This window comes from Erythrolamprus reginae, chromosome Z, assembly GCF_031021105.1.
Source record: "Erythrolamprus reginae isolate rEryReg1 chromosome Z, rEryReg1.hap1, whole genome shotgun sequence".
In the NCBI taxonomy this organism is placed as follows: Eukaryota; Metazoa; Chordata; class Lepidosauria; order Squamata; family Dipsadidae; genus Erythrolamprus; species Erythrolamprus reginae.
In genome coordinates, this window is record NC_091963.1 from 42436815 (window position 1) to 42460333 (window position 23519).

Below are 23519 nucleotides of genomic sequence, written 5' to 3' on the forward strand. Positions count from 1 at the left end.
GTACCAACTCCCAGGAGCACTCTGTGTGCCCCATTTTGCTGAAAAACGGGCCCATTTTTCACACAATTTTTCAAAATTGTCACAAAATTCAAAAGAAACAAAGCATCCTTTTTGTATTGCAAAGAGCACTCGTCCCAAAACAACCTTGTAGGCTGTACAATTCCCTTAATCAGTCCTTAAGTACTTAGCTAGCAGCTGTGAAGAAACATCACAGCCCTCCTTCTTCCAACAAAGTGAGACAAACACACTTTGCTCCGCTTTGGTTTCAAAGGCGTGAAAAATCAACAAACAAAGTCTGGAAAAACAGCAAGGCATGGTCCTGAAGAACTGCGATCAGATAATGTTCCACAACGGGCAAACCAACACGCTGCTATTTGTATCTGCAGCTCTAATTACTAGAGCCCCACCCAAACACAGGTGGCCTCTCTTATCTCCTGTAATATGTCCTCAATTGGTCTCTTCTACGCATGTAATATGTCCTCAATTGGTCTCTTCTACGCATAACTCTGCGCCTGCGTGGGTCCAAGACTTCCGCATCCGAATCGACCGAAGATAACGGAGATTCGTTTCCTGGGCTGTGTGCCAATTCCCCCTCTTCCAAATCACTCCCACCTTCTTGTTCGTCCGAGGAAACTGCACTACCTGCCTCTGTCGGCAATAAAACAGGCCTATGACATGTTGATGTTTCCCCTGCATCCACCTCCACATTCCTTGGGGCAGGAGCTGGGCCAAAGCCAACCACAACAGGGAGGAGATTTTTTTTTCTTACCTCTTTGAAATTTTGATGAGTCTTATATACTAGTCCAAAAAATACACTTTTTAATTTTTTTTAATAAATTTTTTAATAGATTTTTCTTTAGACAACAACACAAACAACATTTAACATTTAAAGGGGCTACAGTTGCTCCGCTAGTCATAGAAGTCTAACTAATACAGAAAGAAAAAAAATCTAACTGTGATCAGATCCATACAGAAAAACAATTAATAATATTTTTCATCTATGTTTCCATTTTGATATTATAGTTCATTTAGTTAAAATCAATTCTAATATCAATATACTACTAAAATATAACATTCAATTTTATATTTTCATTTTAATAATACAATTAAACTAATTAAAGCCAATTAATTAAACCCAAAAAGCTTATACTTGAAATTTCTTAAAATATTGCAATACTATGTAATTATACACTTTAAAATCTACTTCTTTATATCTAATTTAACAATATAATAAAGTATTTAAAATCAGTTACTCACTCTAAAAACACTTGTCCTTTAAATTTCTTAATATAAAACTAACCTTAAAACTTTATTTAGTTTAATAAATTCAAATGTTTTAAAATTTGTCCATATATTATTAAAACTCTTTTTTAATATTCCACCAATCATACACTTTTTCCCAAGTTTTATAAAACTCTGTTTCCATTTGATTATTTAACCATCTTGTCATCATATCTAATTCTGCACATTCCATAATTTTTTAAAATACTTCTTCATCTTTTGGTATTTCCTTGTCTTTCCATTTTTGCGCAAACATAATTCTTACCGCTACTAAAATATGAATTATTAAATAATATATTTCTTTTTTTATATTTAGTATCACAAATGCCTAATAGGAAGAATTCCGGAATCTTTTTAATCTTCTTGTTCGTTATTTCCTTTAACCATTTTTCTACTTTATTCCAATAAATCTTAGCTTCAGGGCAGGTCCACCATATATGAAAATATGTACCAATTTCTTTTTTGCAGTTCCAGCAAATAGGAGAAATATTAGGAAACGTCTTTGAGATCCTATATGGTGGAAGATGCCATCTGTAAAACATCTTAATTTGATTTTCTTTAAAGGAAGTTGATTTTGTTATTTTACAATTATATATCCATACCTTTCCCCATGTTTCCAAATTTATTTCCTTTCCAAAATTTTTGCACCAACTAATCATATTATCTTTCAATATCCAACCTATCGTTTTATAATTTATTAAATATTTATATAACTTTCCAATTAATTTCCCTTGATTTTGAATCAATAATTTCCCAAGTATATTGTTTTCTTTTTTAAAGATATAAGTTCTAACTTCCTTTTGATATATAGAATTAATCTGTGCGTACTGCCACCAATCTATGTCTACACCTATCTCTTGCAGTTCTTGTTTAGTTCTTAATTTCAATTGATTATCCCGTAGATCTCTATATTTCCATATCTCACCATCTTTTAAAAGATTTGGGTGTGAAATGGCTTCAATTGGTGAAATCCATTCTGGCATTACTAAAAAATGGTTTTTCCTTATTTCATTCCAAACATCTATTAATGCTTTTCTAATAATATTACTTTTAAATATGAGTGAGTTTTAAGCTTTTCATACCATATAAAGGCATACCAGCCAAGCATTAAATCATGGCCTTCTAAATTAAGTAATCTTCGATTTTCAAGAGTTAGCCATTCTTTTATCCATGTTAGAGCGGTGGCTTGATAATATAACTTTTTAATTTTTTAGGTGTTTCGGAGATAGAAAACATACCAATTGTGACATAGATTTTTTACTTTCAGGAGGGTAAATTAATTGTAATGAGGAGGAAGAAGAAGAAAGGGAGGAGAAGACATCTTAAAATGAAATGCCAAGAGAAAAAATAATTGCTTAGAGTTGCCATACTCATTATTTATTTTTTTAAAACTTATCAGCTGCTTATCTCATAAAGTAATCCTGGCTAAAAAATAACTAATAAAAACAATCGTAAAAGTAGAAGAATAAAAATGTTAATCGATCCCACAAGACAGACCAGCCAAACTGTTGACCTCCTCACTTCCTAATTCAGTGCTTGGGTAAAAAGCTAGGTCTCCATGTCTTTCCAGAAAGCTAAAAGAGCGAGGGTCTTTCAAATCAAGTGGGAAGCTGTCCCAGAGAGCTGGGAGGGCTACAGAGAAGTTGTATGCTCCAAAGTTCCACCAGAGGACAATCTTTAATGGAAGGGATTTGGAGTGTTTTAAAAAAATAAATATTTTGTTTTGCAGTCAGAACACTTTAAAAAGATCGGTCAGACCAACTTTCTCTAAATTTGTTTTCAAAGAGCTGAATATTCATAATTCTATCTCTTTGCCAAGACTGCTTATAGAACTGGGAAGATGTATAAATATATAAATTTTTGAAATATTTTGAATATATTTTGAAATATATTGTTGCAATATATTTTGAAATATATTCTTGCAGCATAGATTCCACCTTTCCATCCAAGGATCATTGCCAAGCAGTCAAATATAGCATAATGAGCAGGGCTTCCAAGAAAGACAAAATAAATTATCATATTTCTTGTGAAGCATTTTCTATTCAGAGCTAGCTGAAACCCCGATGATGTCATATTTCATTTCAAACAAGGTTCCTTGATTAAACAGGAAATAATAATTCTTATTCTAATTGGTACTGAGGCCATAAATCAATGTGCAGATTTACATCCATGGCTAAAATTTTGTACTGCTATGAAGTCCAGAAGAAAAAAAATAAAATTAAAAATATGGTCTGCCTAATTTTGTCTTACAGCAATTGTGAATCTTGCCGACATCACAATTCTTCACATAATACACTTGCCCAATGCAAAATCACTTGCAATTATAGAATGCATCACCTTGAAAGATCAGGTAGGCCAAAAAAAAATAATCAACTGAATTATTTATATATCAGCCTTATTCAACCTAATTATTAAATTAAAGCTTTCATTGTTATGAGTTTTAAGAATCAATTTTGTTTTTGAATTTTGTTTATTTCTTCTTCCTCAGATATGAATTTGACTGATGTGCAATTCCTTTTACTAGAACGTATAGTTAAAAACAGATACTGTCTGTAAATTCATGGCTGTAGATTAATTTCCAACTGTAATCAGAATATATATTTTGGTGTATCCTTTTCTTCTTCTGCCCTATCTTTCATCAGCATGTTGCTAAATGCTTAGATTTCCCCCACACACATGTGAATCACATTCAATTTCCAGTTTGATGTTAACAACTCAGAGAAATGATTATAAATATACAGTGATACCTTGTCTTATAAACTTAATTGGTTCTGGGATGAGGTTCTTAAGGTGAAAAGTTTGTAAGACGAAACAATGTTTCCCATAGGAATCAATGGAAAAGCGATTAATGCGTGCAAGCCCAAAATTCACCCATTTTGCCAGCCGAAACGCCAATTTTTATGCTGCTGGGACACCCCTGAGGCTCCCCTCCATGGGAAACCCCACTCCAGAATTCTGTGTTTTTGCAATGCTGCAGGGGAATCCCAGCATCGCAAAAATGAGCACTTCGCTGAAGTCCTCGAAACCCTACCTTTGGACCTCTGTGTTTTTGCAATGCTGCAGGGGAATCCCAGCATCGCAAAAATGAGCACTTCGCTGAAGTCCTCGAAACCCTACCTTTGGACCTCTGTGTTTTTGCGATGCTGCGATTTCACCGAGGCTCCCCTCGCTGGGAAACCCCACCTCCGGACTTCCGTTGCCAGCAAAGCACCCATTTTTGCGCTGCTGGAATGCCCCTGCAGCATCACAAAAACACGGAAGTCCGGAGGTGGGGTTTCCCATGGAGGGGAGCCTCAGGGGAATCCAAACAGCGCAAAAAAGGGTGCTTTGCTGACAATGGAAGTCCGGAGGCGGGGCATCCCAGCGGCAGCGGTGGGTTTGTAAGGTGAAAATAGTTTGTAAGAAGAGGCAAAAAAATCTTAAACCCCGGGTTTGTATCTCAAAAAGTTTGTATGATGAAGCGTTTGTAAGATGAGGTATCACTGTATATGTATTAATGCTTTAACTGTTCTAAGAGCAATATATTTTTCCTGTGGAAAGCAATAATAAAGTAAATGTAATATTGAGAAAATGTTGATTATTAAACAGAAATGATTCTCTCAGATCATCTTTATATATTGTCATTTCTGCCTATAAGTCTATCCTTATTGCATGTCACGTTGAAAGAAAATGTGCAGCTATTTTTTAACTTTTAAGAAAAACTCATCTTGTTCCTTCTGGGAATTTTTTCAATGTACAAGCACCACTTGTAGCAGTTCATACTTCCTTGGGAAAAAATATCATCTTAATAATTATTCCAGTTCTGTTAGTATCTGTATATAGTGGGATTCACTTGTGATTCCTAGGCCTTTTCAAAATAATAATTAAGGTGTTCTTTACATTCAGATCTAGTTCAATGTTGTTGTCTTTTATGTTGTCTAGGACTAAAAGAGTGTAATTTGCCCAAAGTCACCAAGCATCAGACCTTGGGCCAGTCACTTTTTTAAAAAAAAATCTGAGGAAGAAGGCAATAGCAAACTATTCCTAAAAAAATCTTGCCAATAAACCTACAGGTTTTAATCCAGGCAGTCAACAGGACTCACCACTGATTTGAAAGCACAAATATAATCGTCCAGATAATTGATGCATTTAGGTGACTTCAGTTAACCTCAGAATAGTAAATCAAATCTCCTTAATATATAGATGGGGAATTTTGAAGAAACACAATGAAAGACGTATTGCCAAACCATTTCCTTATTGTTCCCCAGAAATTTTTCTTGATGTCATCAAGTCGATCATGTCTGTAAATTTGACTTGAATAAAACTTTATCTTATACAGTGATCCCCCGGGTATTGCGATCCCGATCATTGCGAACGGCTATATCGCGATTTTTCAACCCGGAAGTAAAAACACCATCTGCGCATGCGTGCCCTTTTTTCTATGGCCACGCATGCATAGATGGCGCCGGGCAGATCAGCTGCTGGGCGGCTTCCCTGGGTCTTCCCCCTCTTGCTGGCGGGAGGGCGAGAAGCCCCCCCCAGCACCCGCTTGCCCGCCGTTCGCTGCTCAGCTGCCCTTTGCCCGGCCACTCGCCGTTCGCTCGCTGCTCGCCCGGCCACCCGGGTTCGGGGGATGCTGGCAAGCCCCCCATGCCGGCGGCGACGTTTTAAAACATCCACGCGGCTTCCCAACTGAGTCCCAAAGCCAAACGTCAAAGGCGAACTTCCGCGTTTGGCTTCGGGACTCAGTTGGGAAGCTGCGCGGCTGTTTTAAAACGTCGCTGCCGGCATGGGGGGCTTGCCAGCACCCCCCGGACCCCCAACCCGGGTTTGGGGGGCTGCTAGGAAGCCCCCCATGCTGGCAGCGATGTTTTAAAACAGCCGCACGGCTTCCCAACTGAGTCCCGAAGTCAAACGTCAAAGGCGAACTTCCGCGTTTGGCTTCGGGACTCAGTTGGGAAGCGGCGCGGCTGTTTTAAAACGTCGCCGCCGGCATGGGGGGCTTCCTAGCAGCCCCCGGACCCCCAACCCGGGTTTGGGGGGCTGCTAGGAAGCCCCCCATGCCGGCGGCGACGTTTTAAAACAGCCGCGTGGCTTCCCAACTGAGTCCCGAAGCCAAACGTCAAAGGCGAACTTCCGGAAGTTCGCTTCAGGACTCAGCTGGGAAGCGGCGCGAGCGAACGGCGTGGGCGGGCGAAGGGCGGGCGCGCGGGCAGGCAGGCGGCGGACAAGCGGCGGGCGGACAAGCGGCGGGCGCGGCAGCAGCGAGGAGTTTGCGTGGGCGGCAGGGAAACCCCAATCTTCGGCTCCTCGCTGCTGCGGCGGAAGTAAAACTGGTGTTTTTACTTCCGCACCACTACTTCGCGAAAAACCGATCATTGTGAGGGGTCCTGGAACGGAACCCTCGCGATAATCGGGGGACCACTGTATATCAAAATAACTTAGTTACTTGTAATGGAAGAGTAATCCTCAATAGATTCTTTTTTAAAAAAAGAAAATAATTGGCAGAAAGAAAGAAAGAGTGCAGGTAGAATGGAACGCAGATCTTTAATTAAAGGCTTAGTTGACTATAAAATATTTCCTTATTCTAAGATCTACAGGAGCAGGTTTTTTGACCATGCTTCACATTATAGAAACAATCTTTTGTGTATGTCCTCCTGCAAAGATTACACATTATTATATGTGCTTCTTAAGATGTGCATTAATCACACTTGTTCTTACTTACAAAGTCAGTAAAAAATTACTAAATCTTTGACCAAATCAGTAATTTTATTGTTTCTCTTTTAATTTTATATACTTTTGTGTGATCTTAAGTAGTAAATATATTTCAGCAAAAAGACAGGGTGTACTTCAAACAATAAAGAGTTAATTATTGGTTTATTCATATTTATTATTAAGGAGTCCCTCTTAACATGGACAAACTTTGTCAGTATAAACTGGTTAGTTAAGTAATTGACTTAGTAAGATATTTGTTCTGCAGTCTAAATATGTCGTCTGGGTTTTCGCACAATATTATAAATGGGATGATCAGTTTTAATTTTTTATTTTTGTTTCATTGCAGAATGCCTTTCTGATGATCCAAGTTATTTCAGAATATTTTTCATTATATTTATAATAACATTTTTGATTGGTTTGCTTAAAGTGTGCATAATCCGTCAGATAATTGTATATTGTGACCATAGTAGAATCAAGTCATCAGCAGGTTACAGAGTGCCTGCAGCCAAAAAGGTAACTCATGATTATTTTCTTGAACATAATTATAATGCTTGTTGTGTGTTATAGCTTCTGACCAGTAATATTTTCTCCTTCAAGGATAAGACCTTCTTGCCTACTGTTTGTGCAAAAACAGTAACTTATCGGCGCGACAAGCCTGAAGAAATAAACATTGACAGGAGACAAGTAAATGAAGCATTCAAATGCAGTTCTTGAAGACAAGAACCTGTTTATTCAGATCTTTTGTTTTCTCAGTTGAGAATATTTTTTAAAATATATTGTTAAATGCCGTGGGATTTACAATTTTGAACACTGTATTTTTTTTTTTTAAACTGACTTGGGAACCTAGTTGTACACTCTCTAGGTTTCAGAAAGAGCTGCTTGTTCAAAACAAAAACAAATGTGCACTAACTACTGTTTAATGTGATTAAACTGGTTGCAGCTAAATGTACTTGGATTAGCAGCCAGTTGAATCCCATTTAATAATGATAGGATAACATTGGCTTACATGGAAATGTTCTGGAACTTGTATTTTTTAATTTTGACTTGGATTTTATATTGCTTTGTAAGGCCATTTGGTATTGTAGCACTTTAACATAATATAATTTATTTAGTTGTGTTATATAATATTAATTAAAACATTTGTGGTAGAAATGCACTGCTCTCACTTTAGAAGTAGTTAACACGGATGAGAATTATAATCACAAACTCTCAAATCTCATTCTAGAAAACTGTAATTGACAGAAATCAACAAATTAGCTATCCACGAGTCTTCCTATTCTGAACACTCGGGACAGAGTGGAAGTAGGGAGAAAACAAATGAATTATAAAAACTCTGTTAGAAGGGTACAGTGACTCCTCATTCTTACAACTTCAATGGATAGGAAGCCCAGGATTTTCTAATTGCACTAGTTTGAAAGAAAGTGAAAATATATGCTTTCATCCGGTTTGCTAAAAATATATGGAAGCAATTGCCCCAAACATATTTTATACGGTAGTAATTCTCATGGAACATATTTCCATGACAATGTTGCTTGCAAATGTTCAGAAGCTCTTGGACAAGTCTATTCTTCCTGGCACACCACTTGTCTAAAGAAGGGTGTCTACAAAGGTTGATCAAAGAAGTACATTGGGAGCCTTAAGGCTAAAAAAATAATAAGAAGAAAAAGTTTGCTCTGTTTCTGCATCAACCACCAGTGCAATCACCATCTTTATGAAGGTTTTTGTGTGTGTTTTTAATTATTATAGTCTGGAAACACCCTGTTTCCAAATGAAACACAATCCTATGATTGATCACTACATAATGTGTATTTACTTTCTTATTTGCATTTAGTTTGCTTCAAAGTCTTCCTAAAATGAGATAGATTTTTTTTTTCTGTAAAAGACAGGAGTAAATATAATGAACTTTTAAATTAAAATGTTACAGTCAAATATATAGAATTTTTTTATTTGTTATGCAAAATAATATCGTGAAACATTTAGTTGGAGTAATTTTCTATTGCTTTTGTTCAGAAGCAGGTGAGGGGGAAAATTTGCCAGATGAGAAGAAATCTAGATCATGACTCTGAAAATTAATATATTTAAGCCCCAAATTTTACCCGAAAATAGATCCAACTGAATTTAGCAGAGGGGTTTAATTTTTGACTAATTATGTAGTATATACAATAGTATTTAAGACTTGATCATACATGAAATTCATATTTTAATACCATGTTGATGAAATTTATTTTGATATTCTATTGGCATCTTAAACCAATAGCAATTTTCAGACAAATTTGAATGTCTGAAACTGTGCACATATCCTGGGGGTTATTTTTATTTTTAACAGAACTACGAAATTGGGCATATGCTTATTAATGTTTAAATTGCACAACTGCAGAATAATTTCTATTACTGGAAAAATATTTATCTGTGGTTTTATTTGGATTATCCTCAGGTCCCTATTTTGCACACTCAAAAAGGTACTAAGTGTTAAAATATTTTGTCTAGTACAATATCTAGAATTTCTGATCAGGCTTTCTACAGTTTCCTATATAGATACAACTAAAATAAACCTAACTGAAAATGTATATTTTGTAGTGTTTCCTGATGCTTTTGTATAGTGGGTACTGTTCTGTTCTGTTTTACTTTTTAAAGCAAAAAAATGGTGAATCAGTCATGTTTTTGTGGGTTTAGATTTTACTATGTAGATTCTTTCTAGGAAAGAATATGCAGAGAATAATATCTTATCAAATTAATAATTTTTAAAAGTTGAATTGCTATTCTACAACTATACTATATATTTTGTAGTGTCTGTAACTAACTCTTGTTTCCATTTATTTATTGATTTGTCACATTAGCATATTGTGAGAAAGTCTATTTTTCTATGAGATGAATAATAGTTGACATTAAATTAATACTAGATAATGCAGTCTCAAATATTGTGTCTAATCAGTGTTTGGAGCTTGTTATTTTTTTAACAATAAAATTTTAATTAAATAAAACATCAGCACCAAGTTTGCAATCCTATATGTTTTAACATCAACCCTAGTTTGATAGAAATAAAATAAATAGCATTTTGATTTTTATAGACAAAAACAGAATACAAATGGACAACATTTGATCCACCTCTCCCATTGATGTCCCCTGAAGTATTCTTCAGCATTTTTATTCAGGGCTTTTTTTACTTTCCATTAAATATCTGAATTTTGGTCTTTTATCATAACAGAACTTTTTTGTTCTCCATATGGACCAAAACATGTGACTACCCCAATCCATCTGATGGATACATGGAAGTTCTACACATTAAAGGTTTTGCAACATCTGGGTATGCTTCTTAAAGAAATATTCATTGTTACGTTTATTTTTATTTTTTAACTACTATTTAAAACCCTAGCCACCAACAACCTCAGTATTGCACTTTGGTTTGTTATACAGTATATCTCTTGAATTCTGCTTGTCATGAGAGCTAAAGACATTAAGCTGAATTAAGATTCTTAAGCAAGCACAAGGCTTTCTTGTCTACTGTTATGTAACTGAAAGATCACTTACTTGCAAGACTTCTTGCTTCACTGCAACCCAGAAAAATTAGATCACAGTTTGGAGGCCAGTTGAGATACATATGTCTTCAAATTATACATGTAGATTTTTTGGATTAAACTTTGTGGTTTATAACAAGTATTCTGGGCAATTTCAAAGGGGATATATATTAACAGAAAACATTTGCAATTTAAGGGTCTTCAATTTAAATATATAGAAATATAAAGCAAGATATTGGTAACATTGAATTCTTAATAAGAGTACAGAGGAATACATTTGTACAAAAGTGTGTGTGTGTGTGTGTGTGTGTAGAAACATACATAATACATACACACATACATACATACATACATACATACATACATACATACATACATACAGTGACGGGCTGCCAAAATTTTTACTGCCACGTTGTGGGCATGGTTTATTTTGTGGGTGTGGCTTGTGGTCATGTCATTGGGTAGGAATGGCTTGACAATCATGTGACCGGGGTGGTTTAAGGGTCATGTGACTGGATGGGAGTGGCTTACGGACAAAGTAAGTTTTCAAATAGATGCTTGGACTCTTATTCCTGGTGACATTTCAACAAAGTCTCACTCGTCATCTTCAGGCTGGTGCTTTTGGCTTTGTGCTAGGGTGAACAAAGCGTGATCTGAGCTGTTCACCCTAGCACAAGCCAAAAGCACCAGCCTGAAGATGACGAGTGAGACCTCATTGAAACGTTGCCAGGAATCTCTGAAATTTACACAGGAAGAAACCCGAATATACCAAGACCTTCATATAAGTGAGCTGTATTTGAGCTCATTTAAAAAAAAAAAAAAACACCTTTTTTAAAAAAAAATTGCCATTTCTCTCTGAGGAATCCCATTATAGAAACATCCTTTTTTCTCCTTTTTAACTAATCATTTATTCATGGAAGAGTTGTTTATTCTTTTGTACCTGGATTATATTTCTTGTCAAGCACAAAAGACCAAGAAGAAACATGAAGTTCCAATTGAACTGATTTATTTGCTCATGACCATGCACAGGAATTTACTCAACTAACACCACTATTTTCATTCTAAATGAGGGGTAAATGAATTTCCAGGGGAAGTTAGACTTAATGGATTCTAGGCTGATTTATCTTTTAACTCCATTTTCCAGATTCTGTCACTCCTTCTCTTACAAGGCTGTCTCAAATTGTCCATTGTCTTTAGAAACATAGAAGACTGACGGCAGAAAAAGACCTCATGATCCATCTAGTCTGCCCTCATACTATTTCCTGTATTTTATCTTAGGATGGATATATGTTTATGCCAGGCATGTTTAAATTCAGTTACTGTGGATTTACCAACCACGTCTGCTGGAAGTTTGTTCCAAGGATCTACTACTCTTTCAGTAAAATAATATTTTCTCATGTTGCTTTTGATCTTTCCCCCAACTTACTTCAAATTGTGTCCCCTTGTCCTTGTGTTCACTTTCCTATTAAAAACACTTCCCTCCTGGACCTTATTTAACCCTTTAACATATTTAAATGTTTCGATCATGTCCCCCCTTTTCCTTCTGTCCTCCAGACTATACAGATTGAGTTCATTAAGTCTTTCCTGATACGTTTTATACTTAAGACCTTCCACCATTCTTGTAGCCCGTCTTTGGACCCATTCAATTTTGTTTAACATCTGTCAAGTCATAATTATGACTATTAAGCCTATTCCCTACCTTTGCTATAGCAAGCTAAAGGATATACTTATCCTTTAGTCAGTTTCATTTTTAATTTCACAACTTTGCGAAGTAGATGGGGCTGATTGATAGCAATTCATAACTATCCATAGAGCATGATCAAAATAGTTAAGATGACAACTATGATAATGTGATAACTAATCATTGTTTTCTGCATCACTAGTGTTGGGCGAACTGAACTTGCAAAGTTCGGATCCGTGCGAACTTTGCAGTGTTCGACATGCCGAACATGAACCTGAATTTAAAAAAAACTTCGGGCAAAGTTTGGGGTCGCGTTCGGTGTTCGGTCACATGCCACGAAATGCCGCCGCCCTGGAGGAGAGTGGGGAATCGCATTGTGGGATTTCCTTACCTCCTTTTGCTTGCTGCGCTGCAAGCAAAATGAGCTGGGAAATCACACAATGGGATTCCAGGGGTGGGGCTTTGACGTCATGTATACTTCTTCCTGGCCGGCCGAAATAAAGCCATGGGAGGTCCTTTCACGTAAAAATAAAAATTTCTAATGTCCAAACAGGATTTTCATCAAAAAGGGATTGAAATTGATTGGATCCAATATTATCAAATCAGGTCAAAATACAAAGAGGACAAAGAAAGGGGATTCCAAAAAATAGGCGTATTAGATAAAATTTTATTAGGCCCAGACGAGAAACAAATTTCAAAAATTTCAAAAACATACAAATACTTGCTATATCAAGAATGAGGAAGACGTAAAAGGAAGTATGATAGCCTGGGGGCAAAATTTTGGATACACAAAAAATTTACCAGAATGGGAAAAAATATGGACAGTTAACTACAAAATAATGCTCTCAATCCCGTACAGAGAGAATATTTATAAGATGTTCTACAGGTGGCATCTTCCCCCAGCTCGCCTGTCCAAAATGTATCCTAAACTCCCCCCCACCTGTTGGAAGTGCCGGAAAAAAACAGGCACCTATTATCATATGTGGTGGATGTGCCCATCAGCAAAACAATTCTGGGGGGAAATTAAAAATATGACAGAAGGAATCATAGGAAAGGAAATTTACACAAAACCAGAACTGTTTTTACTTCGAATATTCAGGCAAAACTTTTCAAAAAATGACAGACATGTAATACTTCATATTACAACAGCCGCAAGAATTACATATACTCAATGCTGGAAAGAGGAACTTACACCAACGACATATAATGTGATAACTAAGATATATCAGGTAGTGGAAATGACTAAATTGACTTACGAGCTACAGGATAAGGATATGGAGGACTTTCATAAAAGCTGGGACAGATGGTATATCTGGGTTGCCAAAAATAAATTAAAATAAAAACAAAATAAATTGAAATGAAAAGAAGCTAGGAACCTAAAATCCAAATTTGGAGATAACAAATTTAACCAATATTAATAAATATTAAAAATTATAGTATCATTATACCATTGAAGAAAAAGAAAGGATATAGAATTGATTTATTGACAAGGAAACTATAAGACTGTATTTATGTATTAAATATATAACAATTGTTAAAAGGAAGATATTCCTTTATAAATGAGACATAAGCTGCACATGAATTACACTACTCTTTAAGTAGTGCAAACTGTAAATAATGATAGCAAATTTGTTATGTATAAAGCAGGATGCTTTATCATTTTTCTTTCTCTTTCTCTTACTTTCTCTTATTCTTTTTTTCCCTTCCCTTTCCCCTTATATTTGTTTTATGTTTATATACTGTCAAGATGTTATCCCTTGCTGTGTATTTTTTTAATGTACATACTTCATAAACTTTTTTCAAAAAAATAAATTAAAAAAATTTCTTCACAGCCGGGGCGAAGAAGCCCGTCAAGAAGCCCGTCAAAAAGGCCACCTTAATGATGGCCAAGAAGCCGAAAAAAAGTCCTGCTAAACCCCTGAAGGCAAAAGTGAAGCCTAAGGCCGCCCCTAAAAAAAATTGAAGTTTTGCTGCCTGTTCCTTTTTATAAGAGCCACTCGAACAGTGTATGAAAAGAGTGCAGCAATGGTTAAGCGGTCTAAGGCGCTGGATTAAGGCTCCAGTCTCTTTGAAGGTGTGGGTTTGAATCCCACTGCTGCCAGCAATAGTTCTTTTCTTTCCCCATCCGCATACATCTTTGTTTAAACCTTTTAAAAGATACTTCAGATCTTTTGGAAAACAAAATAGATACATCTTTAAAACTTAAAATGCTGATCTATTTTCACACTAAGAAAGCATTAAAAGGACCCAAACCCCTTTTATTATATAAAGAAGCAAATTGCCAATCGGGATATGGAGAAAAAGAAATAGAGGCTGATAGCTCTTAAAAAGGGCTTTTTTAGAAAGAAAAGAAATCTTATTTAGAAAAATACCATATTTTTTCAGTCCAAATTAATGGTGATGATTAAAAAAAACCTGTGTTGTCTTGGCCCGGAATCGAATCCCAGCCTCCAGAGAGAGAGGCTAAAAATCTACCACTGAACCACCAAGGTTCTGTTAATAAAGTATTGCTGCCAATACTTTCCTTTCTTTTTCCTTTCTTTTTTTTTTCTTCCCTAAAGGTTTTCTTTCCTCCCTTCAGTTTTTCCCAATTCGGCCTAATGATCAAGTCTTCTCAAACTCCACGCCTGCCTCTAATTGCAATGTTTCAGGAAGGGGAGGGACTTTTAAAAGAGGGGTGAATTTCAACTCCCAGAATTTACCAACTGCCCCACCCACCCCTAAAAATGCAAAGCAAAACTGCCTGTAAGGGAATTCTGGGAGTTGAACTCCATCCCACTTAAAGGTTAAAAAAAATAAAATCCCAAACCCTGCTTTTAATTGGCCGGGTGGTGGTGAGGCTTCTTGCACTGCTTTGCGGGGGATGGCAAAAGATGCTCCAGCTCTTTGGGGACAAAAGGGAACCTTCCCTACATGTCCGTAGAAATAATTAATAGATGATGATGATGGTGATGATGATGATGATGATAATAATAATAATAAATAAAAATTAAAAAAATTAAAATTAAAATAAAAAAGGAGGTTCCACCGAGGTTTGAACTCAGATCACTGAATTCAAAGTCCAGAGGGCTAACCATTACACCATAGAACCAGCAACACGTCTGTACTCTCGTCCAAGCAAGCAAAGGGAGGTCCTTTCAGCAAAAGCAGCTGGGAAATCCCACAATGGGATTCCGGGGGTAGAGCTTTGACGTCACGGAGTGTTCGTGTTTGGGTTCGGCGAACTCACCCGAACTTCACGGCAAGTTCGACGGAACCCGCTAAACCCGAACTTCGTTGGGTTCGCCCAACACTATGTACCACACCTTTGCCATAGTTAAGATGTCTACACTTAATGCCTTAACCACAAGACCACATTGCTTGGGATGTGATGTTTGCATTTTACCAGGATGGTAAATGATAAAGTTTTTAATATGAACTATCATTTCTAAACTTAATAATATCTATACATGAAAATGCTTAGAACCCTGTATAAGAGCCAGTAAATTAAATTGCATCTTATCCTGGACAATTAGGGATACTAAATTTCTACTAATTTTAGTAAAAGTTATTTCTATAGGATTCATCAATCAAATGTTTTATTATCTTTGTTTAAAGCTTTATTTATTCAATTTCCCAATTTTAAAAACATCACAATAATTTTGCATAGATCAGAACTGATCTCTTATATTGTATCTATTCTGTAACTTTATATTCTGTATTGTATCTATATTGTATCTTTTTATCCTATATATTAATTTCTCTCACATTCAGCCACTATATACATGCACCACTTTATTCTGAGGGATTAATTTTAAAGAGAAAACTGAATGAAATATGAATTTGTTATTAATTCTAAGTTTTGCAAAGGTTTTTTTTTTTGCCAAGTATTTTTGTGGCTAGTGAAAGTCTGCCCACTGATATTTATTACAATAATGTTCACCTAATATCTTTTATTTTTCCTTTATAAACATACCTGTTTAGTTACATCCATTAGTTTTGATTTTCATGAAAGGGAGATAATACAATAAGCTTAAAATTCCATTATTCTTTTTTGAAGATCATAGAACAGGGGTGTCAAATTCACTTTGTCATGGCAGTATCACATGATGTATAGGGAGGTGTTTTCCCTTCCCTAAACCAGGCATAAGCATGGCCAGCATGTGATACATCCAGCCTAGAAGTTTGACAGCCCTGGTTTTTACGAAGAACTCTGTGTTTCTGGTAAGTTTATTTACACTGAATAGAAACAAGGAAAATATCCCATCCGTATCTAATATCTTCTATATAGATTGTTGGGGGAAGTTTTGCATTACAATATTGTTCTCTCACCCAGATATTCTACATGTAGCCTTACTTGGCTGCTTGATGCCTTGATCTTTCCCAACTGCCAGAACAACTGGTTTCTGTGTTTTTGCCTGAACATCTCCCCTGTCTGGACAGCATCATTTTCAGCTAACACAAAAGGATTCTTTAGCATGACATGAATTCCTGTGGCTAGCCTTAGATATTGTTCATATAATTCTTACTAGCAAGATTCTGTTAAAATTATCTCTTGTTTGTATGTTAGATCGAAGCCAGAAAAAGATTATGGATCTGAAATTTTTCTTAGAAGTTTGACATAAAATCATAAACATTTAAGAAACTGGTCACAATCTGCTCATGTATTAGAGCAGTGTTTCCCAACCTTGGCAACTTGAAGATATCTGGACATTCACTGGCTGGGGAATTCTGGGAGCTGAAGTCCAGATATCTTCAAGTTGGCAAGGTTGGGAAACACTGTATTAGAGGACACATCTAGGATCAGCTACCCATTCATTAATTTATCTTAATATAATGTGCTTGTAAATTAAGGAGGGGTAGTGCTAATACATAACACTTTAAGGCCAAATCTGATTTTTATGCACAGGCTTGTGACCAGGGCTGGGTTTTTACTTCTTTAAGAGCTCACAGTAATGTGCCCAGTAACAATCTTCTTCGGGGGAACATATATTCCTCAAACTTCTCCTTTTTTTTTAGAGATACTGTACTTTCAGAGATATTCCCACTTTTTTCTTTTCTTTTTTTTTCTTTTTTTTAAAATAAAGTTTTATTAATTTTCTACTATTACATTTACTTAGTGCTTAATAAACATTGTGTTGTCTGGATTGTTTTGTTTGCTTAACAATACAGATTGGTAAGAGATATTCCCACTTTCAATGCATGTAGTTCATTTAGCTTTGGGAGCTTCAAGAAAAAGAAGAATTATGGATAATTAAATATTATTTGAATACTTTTGTTGATGCAATAATTCAAATTAACAAACAACTTAAAGTGGTATAGAAAAATTAAGCAAAGCTCCTTCACACTAAGTATAGAACATATTAGTACAGAATCAAATATGCAAGCAGAGAATAACAAAACTCAAATGACCAATGGAATTCTTCTGAATGCAATTATATAATGAAAACCCATACAGGTTTATACATCTCCTGAAATATTAATCAATTTATAGTTTTTAAAAATGTCTCTAACATTACCTATGAAGCAATGCAAATGTGCCTCTAAAAACGTGGTTCAAATGATTATTTAATTTGGGTAAATTTTCAGTGCTAATCTAAGCTTCTAAATTTTTTGGAACAGGAAGATAATGTAATGCATACCCAGGGGTGGGCTACTGCCTGGAAGGGGGAGAATGCAGTGGGATAGCGAAAATGGAGCTCCAGCCCAGAGCACCCAATTTGCACTGAAAGATGTTGAAAGAAAATGCAGGGTGTCCTGCATAAACCACACCCACAGTGTGGTAGTAAAAATTTTGGTAGCCCTTCACTGTGCATACCTAACAATTTCCCTTCATTAGAATACTTGCCTTTCTGCTTACTCCATTAAAAATATGATTATCCCTGGGCAGTTTGTGGTGGAAATGAGAAGTCCAAGAAAGGGGCAAGAATATTGTAACTTGAAATCACTATCTATGTCACCCTTTTTGGCTATGTTTTATTCATTCTAAAATAGAATGTGATTGTTGAACAGAAAAACTATAACATAGACCAAAACTGACATGTTCAATTCTAAACTGGTGCAGGACCTCATATGAATGGCATTGGGGATGTCATATTTGAAAAATTAAGAGAGATTAGCAGCATTGGTTTCATTTCATTCAATAATGCAAGCCACAATCTGCAGGCCTGCATCCTGGAGATGCAACTGACCGCGCAGAATGGCATTCAATGAACTAAAAGTGGACCCTGCACTTTCAGGAATATGCTAGGAAGAACAAGAAACAACAGCCTTGGTTTCATTCATTTCAAAGAAGCAACCTCACCTTTAACTGGTTTAAAGAGCAACTGTGCCATCTTGTGGTAGTAGAGATTACTGCTTATAAATTCAGTGCAATGGATATTATGCTGTTTATGCTCATAACAGCCCTCAGGGATCATTTGGGGTAAATATTATTGCATGGAATGTATGACAAGAACTTGTTTTTCATATTGCATATGTGTTGTCAGATAAGAAGACAAAGCGGAATAAACTTATATGTGACCAAAGACATCTAAGTATGTAGAATAACCTTACCCAGCTCAATGCCTCCTGGGTATGTTTGACCTAAAATTCAACTTCCAGAATTTCCAACCAGCTGACTAGGTATTACGTTATAATGAAACACACTAATAGGACACACTATTAGGAAAGACTGATTTAGAATTAGTGTGCCATTTAGGTATGCATTGTGTTTTGTCATCTGGAGATTTTATTTAGTTCAGCCATATGTGTTTAAGTATAGAGGTACAGCAATACTATTTAGCAATACCACTTCACAGCTCTTCCTGCCTTAGATCCATGGCTACACTATACCACCTTAAAAGTTTCCTTCTAATACACTTGTTCTCATTCTGCTGAAGAAGTGTAATTCTAATTTAGTAAATAGGAGCTCAAGGATTTATGTCATTCTTTCTCAGTTTCAGCAACGTTATGAACCAGCTTCTGAGTAACAGAGGAACAAGAGTGGGCAGTGACTTAGTTAATGGGTTAATTTATGCCCTGGGTTTTGTATGGACTACTATGGTCATAGTGGCCATTTTGCTAAATACATGCTATAGTGGGACTCGGAAAAACTGGAGTATGCACCATTTATTTCATCATTTCATGATAGCATAATTTGCTATCTAGTTACTCCAAATAATTGGATATAGTTATGTTTAGGACTTGTGATCTGAAATGAACACAGACAATGTTCGGGGGTTGGCTGGAGTATAAATATAACACTCCTCCAATTGCTAGGAATAACAATTTAACATAATTCTTCCACCTAGACTAGTGGCTAAACTTATGGATCTTGGGCTTTCTTATTCAATGCGCTTTTGGATTATGAATTTCCTGTCTGGATGCTCTCAGAGGGCTAGATGAGGTAATGATATCTTCTCAGTTCTTATTCTTAACACTGATACACCATAGGGTTGCATATTGAGCTCCTTACTCTATGCTTTTTATGTACATGACTGCATTCCCATTCACACCAGTAATACTATTATTACATTTGCAGATGGTACAACAATGGTGAGTCTGTCTATAAAATGAAGTGGACCTGTTGCTTTCATGGTGTGGAGCCAATAACTTGGTCCTTAACACCAATAAGACCAAGGAAATTATAGTGGATATAGAAAGAATAGATCAGACATCCAGCCCTTCCTTATCAACGGAGACCAAGTAGAGCAAGTGGCCAGTTTAAAGTTTTTGGCTGTTATCAAAAAACGTGTCAGGCCTTGGACCGTCTTTAATGAGATTCTACAGAGATTCTACAGCAGTGGCTGGGGTAGCTGTGGGAACATGAGAGGGAAGATGGTGTGTGTAATCATAACAACATTCTTTCCCTTGGATGTTTAGCCAGCACCTGGGAAGGTGTGATTAGAAGTTAACTGGACAGTGACCTGATTGGACCATGTTGTGCAGATGTGAATGCAGGAGAAGGAATTTTAATTTTACCTTGGGTGGCTTTCAGATTCGGGTTTTCCCCAGATGTGCCAATATGACATCCCTAATAAATGTATACTTTGAGGAAGATGCCTGCCTCAGAGTTTTGATTCTGCTGTAGTTGTTACTTGGGAGCCTGACAAAAAAGAGGATTTGACCTGTGAATTCACATTGCAACACTGGTCAAAAGGGCCCAGCAGAGATTATACTACCTGAGACTTCTCAGGAAACAACAACTGAAGGAAAAACTACTGGTGACCTTCTACTGCTGCACCAAAATAGAGACTATTTTAACTTACTGCACCTATGTATGTTTTCACAATTGCACAGTGGCAGATAGGACAGCTCTCCAGAGGGTTAATGTCATTGCCCAAAGGATCATTGGTTGCCTTCTCCCGCTTTTGGAAACATAGAAGATAGACGGCAGAAAAAGACCTCATGATCCATCTAGTCTGCCCTTATACTATTTCCTTTATAGTTCCTATAGTTATTATGACCCAATAGTCAGCAGTACTACTCTTCTTAGTCAACCACTCGTGTCTCCTAGATGCCCTACGAATAGGCTCCTCCTATTCTCCTGAGACATTCAGCCCAGGAAATGCAAAGTCATTCCTCACAGGAAGTGCTGATTCACTCAACCCAAGTAGTGCAGAAAGCGCTGGTTGTTCTAACTCTGATCCCACATCTTCTGCACTGTCAATCTCAGGTGCCAGGAACAAATGATGCCTGTATCGTGCCTCCATGGTCTCTGCATTCTCTCAGTCCATAACTATTTATGCAGGACATGAGCAAAGCATAATGGCTGCTCCCTCACATCCCAGCCCTGCACATGCATGTGTGACCCACCGTGCATGCACGTTCAGCCCCTCCCCCCTGTTTTGGCCTCACATCCAAAAACAGAAGTGGAGAGGGAAGCCTCTTTCCCCAAACAAAGCTGGGGAGGGAGCCTCTTTCTCCAAGTGGAGCTGGAAAAGGAGGAAAGCCTCTTTTACCAAATGGGGCTAGATGTTCTGCCGGGCTCTCTGGTAGGAGCCTCCCGAAAATTCAAGGGTACAAATTTCAGACACACACACGTTTGAAAATTCAAAATAATGTTCTTTATCACAAAATTCAAAATAAACTAAGCACTCCTTTTGTATTGCAAAGAGCACTCATCCCAAAACAACCAGGTAGTCTGTACAATTTCCCTTAAACAGTCATTAAGTACTTAGCTAGCAGCTGTGAAGAAACTTCACACCCCTTCTTCTTCCAATGAAGTGAGACACACACACACGTTGCTCTGCTTTGGTTTCAAAGGCGTGAAAAATCAACAAAGTCCAGAAAACAGCAACACACGATTCCTGAAGAACTGCGATCAGATACTCTTCCACAACGGCCAAACCCACACGCTGCTATTTATAGCAGCAGCCCTAATTACTGGAGCTCCACCCAACCACAGGTGGCCTCATTTTCTCTTGTAATAATCCTCTTGTAATAATCCTTCAGTTGTGTAATCCTCTACGTATGCGTGGTTGTGTCATTAATTCTTGTTCAGAATCCAAGGATGGTACAGATGATTGATCTCCTCCTGGGCTGTCTGCCAAACTCTCCTCTTCCCTGTCACTCACGCTTCCTTGGTCAGAGGAGGCTTCGTTGTCAGATTCCATTGGGAGCAAAACAGGCCTGCGGCATATGGATGTTTCCCCCACATCTACCTGCACATTCCTTGGGGCAGGGGCTAGGCCAGAGCTAACCACAACACAACATAAATAGATATTATATTAATATTGTAATGTTTATCAAATACGTTGCATATCAACTTGCACAATCCCTAGAAATATTTGGAATTATAGGTTCCTATTGTCTGTCACACGCCACATTAGGCATGGTTGGTTCTGGCATGTTCTGTCTGGGTGCCCCCAGACTTCAACACCAACTGGAAAAAGCAGCCAGACACGCTGGTAAAAGCAAAAGCACTTTATAGTTTGAAAAATAAACACAGAGAAAAACCTGTTCTTCCCAACAGGCAGGCTATGAAACTTCACAGCAGAGTCCTGATGGCCAGACAATACAGCAGACTTCTTGCTGGCACACCCACCACTGTAGAGAATAAGACCCACACCTTTTCCCCCCAAGGTTTCAGTATTCAAAGTCACAAACCAGAATTCCAAGACGCCAAAGATCACAGCCAGGTCCCAGGACTCCCAAAGATAATACTCCACAAGCCAGGAAGGGTGGGTCTGCCTTTTCAGCCTTTCCAGAGAGCACCACACCCAAACCCAGCTGTTGCCTCTTTAGTGCTGAAAGTACCTGGCTAATTGTCCCCTTCGTTGTGCTGCTCTTCTCTGCCGGAGATCTATGATTGCTTGTGCATTTTCATCTTAGGAATCCAGGCTGCTTGCTGGGGAGAGCTCCCCCGAGGGGGACTCTGGCTGTCCTCCCTCTCCCTCAGCCTGAGATTCCTCCTCCCCGTCTGCCTGAAACTCCTGTTCCTCATCCTCCCCCTCTGAGCAGGAAGCCGGCAGAGGATCAGCCGTTCCCTGAGGGGCCTCAGACGGAATCACAACATGGCATAGTAAATTTCATTATGTAATTATCTTTCATTTTCATAATTCATATGTATCTGTATTTTAAATGCTTTATCTTATGTTCACTCCAATGAATAAAGGTATAGTAATCCATATGCTCAAGAAATTGTTCCTGCTTTATCTGGCATTAGTTCATTGCAGAAGGAATTCAAAATGTGTTTTCTCATCACTTCATTCTGTAATAAGATGAGGGAATTTAAGGATGTTAAACATTTAATTTAGAAAATCTGTCTGGTTTAATGATTAAAACATCAGGTTAGAAATTGGGATATCCCATAAAAATCATCTTGGGTAAAACATTCTTAGCCCTAGGGGGCAGGCAATGGCAAACCACTTCTGAAATCTTGCCAAGAAAACTTCAGGGACAAGGAAAGGAATCACTGGAAAAAAAGTTCACACAAAAAAATATAAGGACAAAACAATTTGCATTTGCCAATGATGACCCTGACAATAATTAATTTGTGTGTACAGCTATATGGATCTTTTCAGTAATTACAAATTTTAACCTTAGCAATGTGATAAGGATGGGAAATAAGTTTTAATGTTTGCTGATCTCAAAAAAAATAATTAGGGTCATATACCTTAGTTGAGAAAACAGCAGTATAAACTAAACCAGGAAGTTTTAAAAAAATACATTTCAAAAGAGGTTATTACCAGAGGTATCTATGAGGTCACCATGGGGTGATTTTGAGTCTTCCCCTTAGGAGTCTATTGCATGTTTACAGGCCAGTTTTCTTTTTCTTTCTATCTATCTTCCTTCCTTCCTTCCTTCCTTTCTTTCTTTCATCCATTCATTTATTTGACCTATATGCCACCCAATCCCACAGAACTCAGAGCGGCTTACAACAGTCA

At 37.2% G+C, this 23519-nt stretch overlaps 1 protein-coding gene across 1 annotated transcript in view; it reads left to right on the plus strand.

Annotated features, from left to right (window-relative positions):
• Positions 1-9891, plus strand: part of ITGB8 (integrin subunit beta 8) — a 62634-nt gene extending 52743 nt beyond the window's left edge. Inside the window, exons 12-14 of the mRNA XM_070729668.1 lie at positions 3534-3631; positions 7322-7488; positions 7573-9891. Of these exons, the coding sequence (XP_070585769.1) occupies positions 3534-3631; positions 7322-7488; positions 7573-7689 (382 nt within the window). The 3' untranslated portion in view covers positions 7690-9891. The remainder of the gene's footprint in view (positions 1-3533; positions 3632-7321; positions 7489-7572) is intronic.
• The last annotated feature ends 13628 nt before the right edge of the window (positions 9892-23519 follow it).